The sequence below is a fragment of the Carcharhinus amblyrhynchos genome, chromosome 4 (assembly GCF_965287045.1).
Source record: "Carcharhinus amblyrhynchos chromosome 4, sCarAmb.v2.hapA, whole genome shotgun sequence".
Classification (NCBI taxonomy): domain Eukaryota; kingdom Metazoa; phylum Chordata; class Chondrichthyes; order Carcharhiniformes; family Carcharhinidae; genus Carcharhinus; species Carcharhinus amblyrhynchos.
In genome coordinates, this window is record NC_137327.1 from 36,050,864 (window position 1) to 36,065,753 (window position 14,890).

At 40.2% G+C, this 14,890-nt stretch overlaps 1 protein-coding gene across 3 annotated transcripts in view; it reads left to right on the forward strand.

The window, feature by feature from the left end:
• The window catches only part of adcy7 (adenylate cyclase 7), a 147,937-nt gene that overhangs the window by 78,950 nt on the left and 54,097 nt on the right, over positions 1–14,890 (forward strand). For all 3 annotated transcript variants that reach the window (XM_080186975.1, XM_080186973.1, XM_080186974.1), the window contains exons 4-8: positions 241–438; positions 4,018–4,179; positions 9,517–9,666; positions 11,346–11,491; positions 12,755–12,866. In XM_080186975.1, the coding sequence (XP_080043101.1) occupies positions 241–438; positions 4,018–4,179; positions 9,517–9,666; positions 11,346–11,491; positions 12,755–12,866 (768 nt within the window). The remainder of the gene's footprint in view (positions 1–240; positions 439–4,017; positions 4,180–9,516; positions 9,667–11,345; positions 11,492–12,754; positions 12,867–14,890) is intronic.

Sequence of the window (14,890 nt, forward strand, 5' to 3'; positions counted from 1 at the left end):
TTTTAAATATTAATGCTGAATTTGTTGGGCTCAGCATGATCTTATAAAGCATGAGGTGACAGTTTAATCTTTGAATTATTGAAAATACTGATGTACTTTGATATGGCAGAGTAGTATTTACTTTCATTAAGTCTTTCATGCTATTATGGTAATGAATAACTTAATATAAAATAATATCAATGCCTCAAAATGGAGAAAACAAGTAATCTATAATATTAATTATGCGTTTTTCTTTCACAGATTGTTCAGACACACCTTGTCTTTTTTATTACATTATGCACTGCTTTGGGCATATTTATGGTGATTTTTATTCTTGTCTGCATTGAGTCGTTATTTCAAAAATGGATGAAGATATTTGCATTAGTCATTTGGGTTTGCCTTCTGACCTTGGGGTACGTTTTCATCTTTACTGATGGAATTGTCACTGCTTGGGACCAGGTAGGCTCATTTCCATTGTTGAGCTCTGTTCTTTTGTTCCCCATTAAATAACTTGGTGTAGAAATTCTGCACAGGTTCTTCTGCCGTAACTTCAGCAGGAAATTGGTCTACGCTCGTGTTCTTTGCTGAAGATCCTCAGGGAGATTGGGAGAACCCTTGCAGTGGCGACAAGGTGGCACAGTGGCTAGTACTGCTGCCTCACAGCGCTAGGACCCGGAGTCAATTCTGGCCTCGGGGGGTGACTGTGCAGAGTTTGCATGTTCTCCCTGTGTCTGCGTGGGTTTCCCCTGAGTGTTCCAGTTTCTTCCCACAGTCCAAAGATGTGTGGGGTGGGTTGCTTGGCTGGCTGTGCTAAATTGCTCTTTAGTGTCAGGGAGATTAATGGGGTAAATACATAGGGTTGCGGGGATAGGGTCTGGGTGGGAATGTTGTCAGTGCAGGCTCGATGGGCCTAATGGCCTCATTCTCCGCTGTAGGGATTCTATGAAATGCTTACAGCAGAAGCCATTCCATCCCTTAAGTGAAGTGTATTTACATCAAGTGGCAGTTTTGTTGAAGTTGAGAATTTGCTTTTATTTAAGTCGATTGTCGTATCAATTTTATAGAATCATATTGGCTCATATTTTAATTTGGCTTAGTTGGTAAATATTGAGTAAAATCATGAAGTCAAATCCAATTCTTGAAACAGAGCATGTAAGTCCAAGTGAAATGTCAGTCAATGTTGCAATGTTGCAAAGCCTTTCCTTTAGGTAAGATGCTAAATTGACACTTCTTCATTTTTTTTTAATTCATTCATGGAGATATGAGTTTTGCTTGCAAGACTAGCATTTATTCCCTATTCTGATTACCCATGAGAAAGTGGTGATGGGCTGCCTTCTTAAATTACTGTTGTCCGTATGGCGAAGGTACCCACTAAATGCTGTTTCTTAGGGAATTATAGTAGCCTGACACTATGGTAATATATTTCCAAGCCACAACAGTATGTGGCTCAGAAGGGAACTCGCAGGTCATGGTGTCCCTGCGCTTATTCTTCCAGGCAGTAAAGGTTAAGGGGGTTTAGAAGGTGCTGTCAGAAAAAAAGCCTTGGAAAATGCTGTAACCTGTAGATGGTACACACTGTAACTACAGTGTGCAACTGGGGAGGAAGTGAATGTCTAAGGTGGTGGACGGAATGTTAGTCAAGTGTACTCTTTATTCTGCTTTATTCCATGACATGTCCAAGCAAATTTCCACTTTGTCTGTTGGATGCCAATGTTGTAGCTACACTGGACAATTAGCACAGTGGTAGAGCCACACCACATGATGGAGGGAGTCCTGTTTATTGTATCTTGTATCTATAGTAACCACTGAGTTTGTCTACAGAGGCCGCTGCACTTCAAAATAAGTTTTATTGAAATGATTTAAGATGATTCTAAGAGTTGTGATGACATGCACTATAATGTAAGACTTTCTAGTTTACATTGGTTCTGTCAGCATTAATTTTCTAGCATGCAGCTTTAAAAATAACTTTGCAGCTAAACCCCTGCTCAGTGCGTCAGTGGGAGCTTGTCCTTGTGTTTTAGTCAGTTCAGACATCTGCAGATCTTTAGTGATAACATATAGAAAAAGATCAACTGTTATTGGGTGAAGTCAGAGGAGTTCATGCTCACACTATAGCATGCTGTAATCAGACTACACCCTGAGTACTGTATTCCAGTACAACTCGTGACCCTGGGTAGATATCATTCTCGACGTAAGGGACAGCTGACCACAATGACAATCTATCCACTTCTGATCACTGAGAAATAAAAAAAAATTCAAGCATTGGAGGCAGAGCAGAGTGGGGTCATCAGGTCTGATATAAGACATCTGTGTTATGAGGAAAAACGAGAGGAGCTTTCAGGCCAGGTTTTGTTTCATTGTAGTAATTGGACATGCGATTACACTGCCCAGGTAATCACAGCAGTCAGAGATCCAAGTCATCTTGGTGGTTGGGCCTCATTAGTATCAAGCCAACAAGCAGTGAACAGACACTTTGTGGCAGTTCAACTGTGGGAATCATAAAATCAGTGCAAAAGGAGGCCATTTGGCCCTTCAAATCTGCACTGACTGCTATCCCACCCTGGTCCTATCCCCATAGCCCCATGCATTTACACTAGCTAGTCCACCTGTCATTAAGGGGCAATTTCATATGGCCCATCTACCTAACCCGCACATCTTTAGATTGTGGGAGGAAACTCTAGGAAACCCAAGCAGACATGGGGAAAGCATACAAACTCCACACAGACAGTGACCCAAGCCAAGAACCCGGGTCCTTGGTACTGTGAGGCAACAGTGCTAACCACCGTGGCCACCATGCCACCCTAAAGAGCGATCTGAGCTTACAATTTGGACCTGGGGACTTGGGGAGATGATCAAGGGGAACAGGTTGGGGTTGGGTAGTGATCAGGAATCAGCAGTGACCATTGTACTATTTTGGAAACGGGATCCCTGCTACTTCTGATCCAACAGAAAAACATTGCAGCTGTGTGTGGAGTGGCGTGTCAGCTAGACAACTAATGCTAGGATCCAATGAGTGGGGCATGCATGATCCACACTTCATCTATTCATCTACAAACATTACACACACTGTCCTATAACTGTAACAGAGCCTCAATATAAATATTTCAGTGAAGCTTTCACCTATTTGTTTAGTGGCCTGTTTTGAATTGGAGTCAGTATGAACTTGTGATAAAGAATTTCCATTTGCCTTCCATTGTTTTGCATATGATAATAGAAACTCAGTCCTTGATTCTTTCATCCTTTCAAGGAAGCATCTGAAATCCATAGAATGACATAAGCTATTAATAATATAAAAAATGTGAATTCAGAAAATTACTTTAAACTAAATCAAGAGAGTAGGCCAAGGGTACACAGTTTTCAACTAGCGAACAGCAAATTTGAATGGAAAATCAGGAAATCCTTCACACACAGTATTCAACACTAATAGTCCAGATGCACGCCCTGGAATCCTTTAAGAACCAATTAGATGTCACTATAGTGGGATGTCCACACAATAAAAAAAAATGCATAGCAGAAGTACTCACCACTGTCAAAAGCAAAAAATGTAAAAGAGAAAGCCCCACCTGCGCACTCTATGTTTAAATTATGAAAGAGCACAATTGATTAAATCTCGGAAAATATTTTTAAGGAACAGAATTACTTCCAGTCATTGTAACAATGTTTAAGTCTGTAATCCCTTTTCTTTCATTAAATTATAGAGTGTGGTGGGGTTCAGAATTGAGGAGGAACTGAATTTATACCTGTGCTTTCCCTGCACTGCAGTTTAATACAGTTTCTGGATGGAAATATCAAACTACTTCCTTGAGTAAATGACACCACACAGGAGTGAGTCAAGATTGGGGGATACTCTTCAACTTGGGCTTAGCCAGTGGAATGGAGGAAGCCAGCTCTTGCTGAGGGAATGATACAGAAACACAATTTCAAAAATTGTCCTGCAATGTAAAAAAAGAAGAAGCTTTATTCTAAAGATGGTTTTGCATTGGTTGGATACATGTTACAGATTTTAAAAATAAACTTCATTTTCTGTTTTCTTTTAAGGTGCCATTCTTTTTGTACATTGTCTTTGTTTTGTATACGATGCTGCCATTATGTATGCGGGATGCCATCATTGCCAGTGTCCTGTCATCTATCTCTCATATTGTTACCCTCAGTATTTATTTTTCAACTGTACCAACGTCAACAAACCCCCTAGTTCGTCAGGTACGTACACCTTGCTAACCTTTTAACTGGTTTACATTCAGCCCTCTCTCTTTGAATGCACCACAGATCTGAATCAGAACCTCATGATTCGATTTGTTGGTTTCACACATGTATATATTAAAGATGGTGATATATCAATAACTGAGAGGCAAATCTATTGAGATCACACGTTGTACGTTTGATGTATAAGATACTTAAAGAATGTGTGAAAGGGTGCGAATGAATGAATGTTAAAAAGCTAATTCACAGAATCATTAATATAGTAGGGTAAAATGCTGTACTAGTTCTTCCGGTAAAATCAAGTTCATATGTATTTTAGCAAGTGTAGCTCCCATTTAAGTTAAAGAAACTCAATCGTTGTTATAAGTTTTGTGTTATTTAATAGTGATGGATGGCGTTAATGATGAACAAAAGGTTGGGCGGGATTTCACAACCACGCTTATCCCGGAACCGTAAAATCCTGCCCGAGGTCAACGGATCTTTCCATGCTCTGCTCCTCACACATTCCAATTCCCGTGGTGGGCGGAATAGTAAAATCTGCTCCGTTCTGTCTCAAACAGGGGAAAACCTATAAAATATGGGCAAAGGTGAAAAACCTAAGAACTTAACCCTCAGTTTACATCTCCATCTCTTCAGCTGCAAGATCAATCCAAGTATTGATTAACTAGTACATGAAGATATTCTCCCTGATCTTTGAGAAATTCTCTTCACCAGTTTATACATAAGGTCCATTGCTCTAATATTCTGGCAACCCCTGAACTCATGCCCCAGCTATTATTTGTCATTGTCACCAAGTAGCTTGTATACTTTTTTTAAAGATCATTCAGTTCTTCCACTGATTTGATATTTTGTGAATCTATTATCACATCCAAAGATACATTTCCATTTGTCCTTTTGATATTCCTGCACTTTACATAATGTACTTGTGACATTTGTTTTTTCTCCTTCCAATGTGTACTTGTATTAGTCCATAGAAAATGTCAACTGACAGTATTGTGCAGGCTTTATGTCCTTGTTTTAGGAGCCTGGCTGTTTTCCCTTGATTCAACTGCTGTGCCTAGCTTAGTGTCATGTGGGAATATAAATGGCAAAGTGTTGGGAGGCTGGAGAACAAAACTTTGGTCACCATAAGTCACTCAGATCCCATTCACTAAACTTGATTTGAATAAAGCATCTTGAATGCATTTCACAACATTCAAGGTTTTCTGTGTAACACTTCTTGCTTATATTTTATTTCACCATAAACTACCAGTGGATTTTTAGTGGCACAGTTTGCGGTGAGTCTGAGGCTTTACTATTTATGTAGCATGTGGGTCACAAAACCACCACGCCAAATGGTAACCCCCACTCCTGCGTCTGGCAGAGATAGTTGACCAAAGGGTCGAGTACACGTACCTTCAAAAAGACTAGTAACAAAAATTATGTTCTGCCACACAGATCCTGCTCTGTGAAGGTTCTAGAAGAAGAAATGTTTTAGAATATGGGAAACAAAGCGGTGATTTTCCCAACTTCTGGAATTCCTGTCTGGATGTGCTGATGTTGAGGACTGTAATGTTAACTTTGTTTTGCCATTGCTGATCACCCTTAGGAGGAATGTCTAAGTTAGCTGAAGTGGAACTGATTGGTACTTAACCACAATCAGAAAGGAGAACAGTTATGGTGCAGTAATTAAATAGATGAATAATGGACCCTTCATTACTTGTGTAGTTCACAACATTCTGTAGCAATAGTGAGCTATGAGTCTTGCCTAAACAGTAGATCTAAATACAGATGGAAAGGGGACTTTGGACTTTTTATTTTTAACATTTGTCCGACAGCTTTCTATAAGAGTCAGCTTAGTCAACTCAACACTGACATTATAGTGAGGGCTGATAGTAAGTTGAAAAGGTATTAAATATATTTTGGTAGATATAATATGATCAGCCAAATGTATTTCTGGGATGCTATTTTTTTTTATTCCTATTGAAAATAATGTTGGAAATCTAATTTCTTTAATCCGAGGCTGGAATTCTCTGGTCTTGTACGCCTCATTATTACTGCCAGCAAGAATGGAGAATTTGATGCTCAGCCGCATTTTCATCCACTACAGTGGGACTGGAAAATTCCAGCTGCAGATGAAGTTGGAGAATTCCAGCCCTAAAATTTAGTACAGCCATTGAAAGCAAAAAATTAGCTGCGGTTACAGATTGACCACACAGAACGGAAATTAAAATAATTTATCGCAAAGATTTTTTAAAAGAGGTTTGTTCGTTTTTTTCCAATGTATCAATCTTTAAGAATAAAGAACCTCTGCAAATGCTTGTCCTTAGATGACTCACCTTCAAAGCCTCTGAGCAGTCTGAAGACTGCAGCACAGCATTTCATTTGTGTTTACCCAGTTGCTTAGGAGTTTGTGAACAAGTAGCACCAAAAGAATGGGGAAGTGTCAGTCCATGACAAACTGAACTTGGTTGACATTTTTGTGATTTGCATTTCGCTGATCTATTCAAGATCAGTTCCTAACACATAGGGATTTGTTATCATTGCTTTTAATAGGCTTTGTAAAGATGAACATTAATCTTCAAAACCCTTTATGCAATTGTAAATAGTTGCCCAAGAAGTTCAAAAAGCTGAACCAGTTTATGAAGCTGTTATCACAAAATTCTACTAGAAAGAATTGCAAATTTGGTTGGCTTTAAAAAGTTTGCAATTACTAGCTTGCTTTCCCAATAATAATTAGGCAAAATCATGTTGCAGCTGTATAAAACCTTGGTTACGCCACACTTGGAGTATTGTGTGCAGTTCTAGTCACCACACTACCAAAAGGATGTGGAAGCTTTGGGAAGAGTGCAAAGAAGGTTCACTGGGATGTTGCCTGGTCTTGAGGGTGCTGATTATGAGGAAAGGTTGAATAAACTAGGATTGTTTAATCCCAGTTGCCACATCACGGTGCCTCCTGTCTGAGAGTGGGCGAGGAGATCTTGGTAGTGGGCTGCCTGGAGTGGGGGAGGGGATTAGAAGTAGCATCCTCAGACAAAAGAGTAGAAGGTTCATCCTAATGTCCTGGTAATTTTGTTCTTCAATCAACATCACTGAAAAACACACAATCTAGTCATTTTCACGCAGATGAAGGATGGAGCTAGGGTTTTGGTGGCAGAGCAGAAGCAGGTTGTCATGTGGTGCAGTTGTAGTATCCATACCTGTGGGCTAGAAGCTCTGGGTTCAAGTCCACTTCAGGACTAGATGGCCATGGAAGGAATGTGCACAGTGTGGCCAAACAGGTTGGTTATCAGCCTGTAATTCCTTTCAATGCGCTTGATGGCAGTGGTTAAAGAGTGAGAAGAGTTTCCTGGTCACAATCATGCTGAAGAAGGCAACGGCAATCCACTGCTGTTGATGTATTTCCTACATTTACAACAGTGACTACTACTTACTGGCTGTAAAGCACTTTGCTGGGGTTGCAATATAAATGCAAATCCTTCCCTCGTTGGCCGTGTAAAAACATTTTCTCGATCCTGCTATTACAGTGTACCCTAACAGGAGCTGAGTGTGGCAACTAGGGGATTTTCACAGTAACTTCATTGCAGTGTTAATGTAAGCATACTTATAGAGTCATAGAGGTTTACAGCAGGGAAGCAGGCTCTTTGGCCCAACTTGTCTGTGCCACCCTCTTTTTTCAACCACTAAGCTAAACCCAATTGCCTGTGTTTGACCCATATCTCCCTCTACCCATCGTACCCATGTAACTGTTTAAATGTTTTTTAAAAGACAAAGTTGTACCCGCCTCTACTACTACCTCTGACAGCTTGTTCCAGACGCTCACCATCCTCTGTGTGAAAAAATTGCCCCTCTGGTACCTTTTGTATCTCTCCCCTTTCACCTTAAACCTACACGTATGACACTAATGAATAAACTTTTAAAATTAAACTCCTCACTGGAAAGATGGAGGCTGAGGGGAGACCTGATGGAGATCTACAAAATTATGAGAGGCATAGACAGGGCAGATAGTCAGAGGCCTTTTCCTCTAGAGTGGAAGCGCCAATTGTAAGGGGGCACAGGTTCAAGGTGAGAGGGGGAAAGTTTAAGGGAGATGTGCGGAGGGAAGTTTTTCATGGAGAGAGTGGAGGGTGCTTGGAAAGTGCTACCAGAGGAGGTGGTGGAAGCAGGCACATTACAACATTTAAGAAGCATCTGGATGGGTAAATGAATAGGGAGGGAGTAGAGGGATAGAGACCAAGAAAGGGCAGAAGGCTTTTTAAAAATTTACTTAGGGCATCATGTTTGGCACAGGCTTGGAGGGCCGAATGGCCTGTTCCTGAGCTGTTCTTTGCTCTAAAACAATGAGTAATGATGCCGTTCACAGCTGGTGTAATAAAATGATGTAGATAATTGAGGAAAAGGCTCGACTATTGCCTCCGTCCAGTGAGCAGACTATGGATTAGCCTGAACTACTAACTCAGGAATTTAGCCGCTATGGAAAGACTCGAGAGTAAATGAAAAATGACATATAATTTTCATTTGCTGACCATCTCACACAGGGTAGGAGGAAGATTTTCTTTTCATGTGGCTACTGTCCATCCCATTGTGAGCCAACTCAGCTTAGAGTGGGCTTTCAAATGGGTGGCATGAGCTCCAACCCAAAGTAGGCAAGAACCTTATCACACTGTTTAAATTAGATTACTGTGTGGTACTCCAATCCAAAATTTAGCTGCTACTGAGGGTCCTGACTGATGTTTTTTAATCGGATCGCTGAAGGATGCTCCCCCACATTCTCAAATGAACCGCTGGCACTGGTTTTTACAGAATTAATGCACCTCTTATTTCTCCTCAAATCTTACAATCTGCTGCTCAGTGTCTCTCCCTCCCAGCTTACACCTTTCCCTCTCCCATTAAACATCTACACCTAACTACACTCTGCAGCAAATCCAGTGCATGTACATCCCTACCCCCCCCCTCCAATGCCACTTTTTAATAAGCCACTTTATCTTTTTCACTCCTATCCTTCAAAAGTTAATCTACTCTGAGTAATTGAATAAGGCATTCCAAAAATGTACGGATTAGATGGATTAGCCATGCTAAATTGCCCCTTCGTGTCAGGGTGACTAGTTAGGGTAAATGCATGGGATTATGCGGATCAGGCCTAGGTGGGATTGTGGTTGGTGCAGACTCAATGGGCCAAATGGCCTCCTTCTGCACTGTAGAGATTCTATGATTTCTATGTAAAGCAGATAAGTACAATTAGTTAATAAAAATTTCTACAAAATATAACAGATTAACCTTTTTTAAGAGTTGATGTTATTAAATGTTTAGCAAATTGGCCAGATTGGATTCAAATACTGACTCTTTTCTTTCTTCCAGTTGTTTTCCAATGCTGTGATATTTTTGTGTGGTTGCTTGGTTGGCTTTTTTCACAAGCTTTCAATGGAACGTGCCTTAGTGCAAACCTATGAGGACACTTTAAGATGCATCGAAATACGAATGCAGTTGGATATTAAGAAAAAACAGCAGGTAAGGGTAATAATATTTTGAGCTTTACTTTCACTTTGTAACAGGAGCAGGAGTTTTACTGTGCCGACTAATGTATATTCCCTTTCCCAATTTCTGTTTGAAAGGATTGTGATTAAAATGTGGGCCCTAAAAATATATCAAAGAGCAGTTTAAAACAATGATGGTACTTTAAATCTTCACGAAAATGTATCTCAATAGTTTCCCATGAGAAAAGCTCTACTGGAACTCAGAGCAGTTCCATCAATGAAGGAAGCCACTTGGCTTGTTGTGTCGTTCCAGCTGTTCTGTTTGCAAAAGCTACTGGACTGGTTTGGCTCCCCTTGCCTTTTAACTATAGCTCTGAAATGTTTTTCTATTCAGATTATGATTGAATTCCTTTTGAATTACCTCCACCAGACCTTCAGGCAGTGTATTCCACTCACTGCATAATTTTTTTTTTACCCTTTTACCACCTTAAATCAGTGACGTCAGGTACACAATCCTTACACCACTGGCAACAGTTCTGCTCAACCTCCTTTGGTCTAGGCCCCTCATGATTTTGAACACCTCCATTAAATTGCCTCTCAACTTTCTCAAGAAAAAGAACCTCAGCTTCTCCAATCTATCCATCTCCCTGGAACCATTCTCAGAAATATTTTCTATACCTTCAGTACCTTGGATCCTTCCTAAGGTGTGATGCCTAGAATTGATGTGATTTATTACTGTCACATGTATTAGTATACAGTGAAAAGTATTGTTTCTTGCATACTATGCAGACAAAACATGCCGTTGAAGGCAATACTTCAGTTGAGGATGAACCAGTGAGTTATATGCATTTGTAATAAATTTTGCAGTCTTCAACAAACTTATACCACAGTAATTCCAGACTGTCTGACCTGTTGGGAAAGTTTATTGCCAACATGGACAGGTATATCACAAGGTTTTAGCACTTGGTGAATTGTTACAAAATCAATGCAGAACATGCTTGACTTTCTGATGTGCGTTTGCAGCAGGTAAAGTTCTCTATCCAAAGCACAGAGTCAGACAACTACTGATGTCCAGGAGACCCCACAGTCAAAACAGACAACTGCATAATTGTCACACAATTTGTAATACTGCCCAAAGAATGCATGAAATGCCTGCTTTTGGAATGCAGAACTTTAGCTAGAAAGTGGTTGAGGAGGTCCAAAAATCTGGTTATTCTGTATCTTTCTGACATGTGCTTAATGCAGGTTATGGGACAGTCTTAATTCCCGAACAGTGAGCTTAGTTAACAATATTCAACCAGCAGAAGGTACTCTTCAGCTACAGGCAATAAAATGAAACAAAACTTACTCCAACAGATAAATCAAAGATAAAGGTTTAATAAAGAAACTTCATTACTCCAATAGTTGTGGCTTCACCCTCGGCCATTCCAAGCTCCCCCACAATTCTCAACAAGTTTTTATTTTTACTTGGTCAGCTGATCATCACATCTTTTTCTCATTGGTTACATAGGATAAGCTGATCCAATAAACTTATAGCTTGTTACCATTGGTCACACTCCAATAGATTCAATGTTATCATTGGTTACGTTCTAACAAACAAGACTTTAAAACCATATTGCTTTTATTAAATTAATTTCAACACTCAATGTTTAATAACAATGAAATACTGAAGGCATTTCTTGTGTTTACCCTGTTCCATTTCTTTTATTCCAGGAAAGCCTGCTGTTATCAGTGTTGCCAGGTCATATATCTATGGAAATGAAACTAGCTATTATTGAACGTCTGAAAGAAAGTAACTATTATCCCCACAAACGTGATAATTTCCACAGCTTGTATGTGAAGAGGCATCAGAATGTAAGGTACACTGTGTCCATTCACAATCTTAACATTCACAAATATTAGAAAGCATAACATAAGAAGGAATAGGAGTGAGAGTAGTTCATATCTGTTTGCAAATATCGATTTGTGCATACTTTGATGTCACATTCCACTTAATACTGTGAAGGTACGCGGTGTATTTTAAAATGGAAAGAGTTCCACCATGCTAACATGGAAAATTCCTCAGCTTACGGGTAGGATTTTATAGCCTCATTCGTCCCGAAACTGTAAAATCCTGCCTGAGGTCAATGGACCTTTCCATGACCATTGTCTCAAGGCAGAAATGGCAAAATTTGACCAAAGTTTTGCTGGAAATACATTCAGGTTTACTGTTCATGTTCTTTTGGATTACTTGCTTGAAGAAGCCATTCAATTTCTAAGAGGCTTTGAGTGAGGAACTTGCTCATTTTGAATTCTCTGGTAAGCTCCTGGAAATGTGCAAAAGCATTTGAGACATTGAGTTTGGAGTTCTCTTGTGACAATCAAAACAGGAATGGCCCAGGGATGACGGGAGCTGCTTCAATACTGAGAGGGAAAGCACCACTTTCATCCCTTTCCATCATTGTCTGGCCAGCATTTATTGTCCATCCATAGCTGCCCTTTAGAAGGTGGTGGTGAGCTGCCCTCTTGATCCACATGCTGTGGATTGACCCACAATGCTATTAGGGAGGGAATTCCAGGATTTTGACCCAGCAACTGCGAAGAAATGGCGATGTATTTCCAGGTCAGGATGGTGAGTGGCTTGGAGGGGAACTTTTGCAGGTGGTGGTGTTCCCATGTATCTGCTGCCCTTGTCCTTCTAGATGGAAGTGGTCATGGGTTTTGAAGATGTTATCTCAGGATCTTTGGTGAATTTCTGAAGTGCATTTGCAGATGGTACACACTGCTGCTACTGAGCATTGGTGGTGGAGGGAATGAATGTTTGTGGATGTGGTGCCAATCAACTGGGCTGCTTTGTCCTGGATGGTGTCAAGCTTCTTGAGTGTTGTTTGAGCTGCACTCATCCAGGCAAATGGGAAGTATTCCATCACACTCCTGACTAGTGCCTTGTGGACGGCGGACAGACTTTGGGGAGTCAGGAGATGACTCACCGCAGTATTCCAAGCCTCTGACCTGATCTGGTAGCCATTGTGTTTATTTGGTGAGTCCAGTTGAGTTTCTGGGCAATGGTAACCTCTCAATTAGTATTGAAAACTTCACTATTTAATTACTTATTCTCAGTAGTGTGCTTTTGGTGTTAACAGCATCCTGTATGCAGATATTGTGGGCTTTACCCGGCTGGCTAGTGACTGCTCACCCAAGGAACTAGTTGTCATGCTGAATGAGTTGTTTGGAAAGTTTGACCAGATTGCTAAGGTAGGCATCTAACTCTCTTAATTCATTATTCACAACCAAAAATATTCCTTGTCTCTAATACATACCAAAATTCTGCAAGACACCGGAAATCTGAAAGAAAACAGGAAATGTTGGTCTAATGCATCTGTGCAGCAGAGTTAGAATTTCAGGTGGATGATCTTGCATACTTCCAGTATTATTGTGGTTAAAGTTTAGGTGTGAAATTATCATTTACATTTCTGTATTTAAAATGAATTAATGTGCTTCAGAATAGCTGAAAGGCATTTTATGGGTTGTGGGGTGGCAGGAGATGGGTGGTTAGCAAATCTTGTATATGATAGTGCTGAGAGACCACAAATGGCTCTCACACACGTCTGTGCCACTACATTTTTCCTGTGTCTCATATCCTCCCAACTCTAAATTAGTGGGGTGTAAGTTTGTTTGCTGCTCCAATGTGATTCTTGGACCATTTTTATTGTTTCAAACTCCTGACTTTCACAGGAAAGATCTTGTTGACCAAGATAATGAGCAGCAAAAATTGGTTGAGGGCCTACCTGCTGCTTATTAAATGTGTAATTGAGCTGTGAAGGCAAGTATGATTTCAGGATCAATTCCCGTTATAGGCTAAATTAGCTCCTATCAATCAGACAGATAATGGAAGGTGGACAATGCTAACCCCCTCCGCCCTTGTCTATGCAGAGAAAATTGACCAAGACACATCTATCTGCTTGCTATCCATTGACTCATGGAGGCATGTGGATATTGGATGAGGACACAGTGAGGCAAGGTTGTGATGTTCCATGTAGTGAAACAGCATGTAGATACCTGTAACCTGATGCATTCATTGACTGTTGCCTTCACTGAGTAACTGGAGAATGTCATTCATACTGTTGTGAAAGCTTTCAGTAGTGAAGGGGAGAATATGAATGAAGAATGAGGAAAAATATGATAATTGTAAAAAGTGAGGATCTTTGCCACCAGTATGTTTTGATTCTTACTAGGCATTAAAATGGTGAAATTGTTTCATCTAACAGTTTAAATTGTGCAATCTTATAACATGGATTTACAACCCTGAGAATTGACGCAATAGCCTCTTAATATCCTCTCCATCGGCGTATCAATGTCTAATGCAGATCCAGGCCACAAAAACATTTTGTCAGTTGGTGAAATAATAACTTTAATTCATAAGAAATAGGAGCAGGAGTAGGCCATCTAGTCCTTTGAGCCCTCCAATCAGGCTTAACAATTTTAAATGATACTCATCGGCCTGTCACTGTGAATGGACCATTCTCAATTTTAACCTGCTTAAATGAACAGGTAACAAGGGCACCTGTCCAGATTTGGCAGGTCTTTTTTTTTCACATGCACATGACTTATGATATTTTATGGTGGAACATAAGAACATAAGAAATAGGAGCAGGAGTAGGCCAACTAGCCCTTCGAGCCTGCCCCGCCATTCAATAAGATCATGGCTGATCTGTCGTGGCTCAGTTCCACATTCCCGCCCTCTCCCCATAACCCTTAATCCCCTCTCTTATCAAAAACCCATCAACCCGCTTCTTAAAAATATTTAGCGAGGTAGCCTCCACCACTTCAATGGGCAGAGAATTCCAGAGATTCACCACACTTTGAGTGAAGAAGTTCCTCCTCGAACCTCTGTTTAGTAAGCAATCTTAATTTAGAAGAAGTCTATGAAGGATTTCCTTTCAATTTTGTCATATGGCAATGGCAAGGACCTCTATAATTACTATTTCTACTTTAATTTTATTTCACCTGTCTGAACATCCTCCTCTTTATTTTAGGGGTAGTGATCTAGGCAGTAAATCTACCTGATATTCTTCCCATCGAGATGAGAAAGCATGTTTTAATGAAATGGTCCATGTGGTGACTCAGCCAAGAAGTGATGAAACATGTTCAACGACGAAATGCAGACTGAAATCCAAACATATGATTGGTTGAGAACATTAGTTACCAATCTAGATTATTGAGTACTTTTATTTAACTTTTTACACAACTGTAAAATTGGACATGAATGTATGTTAAAC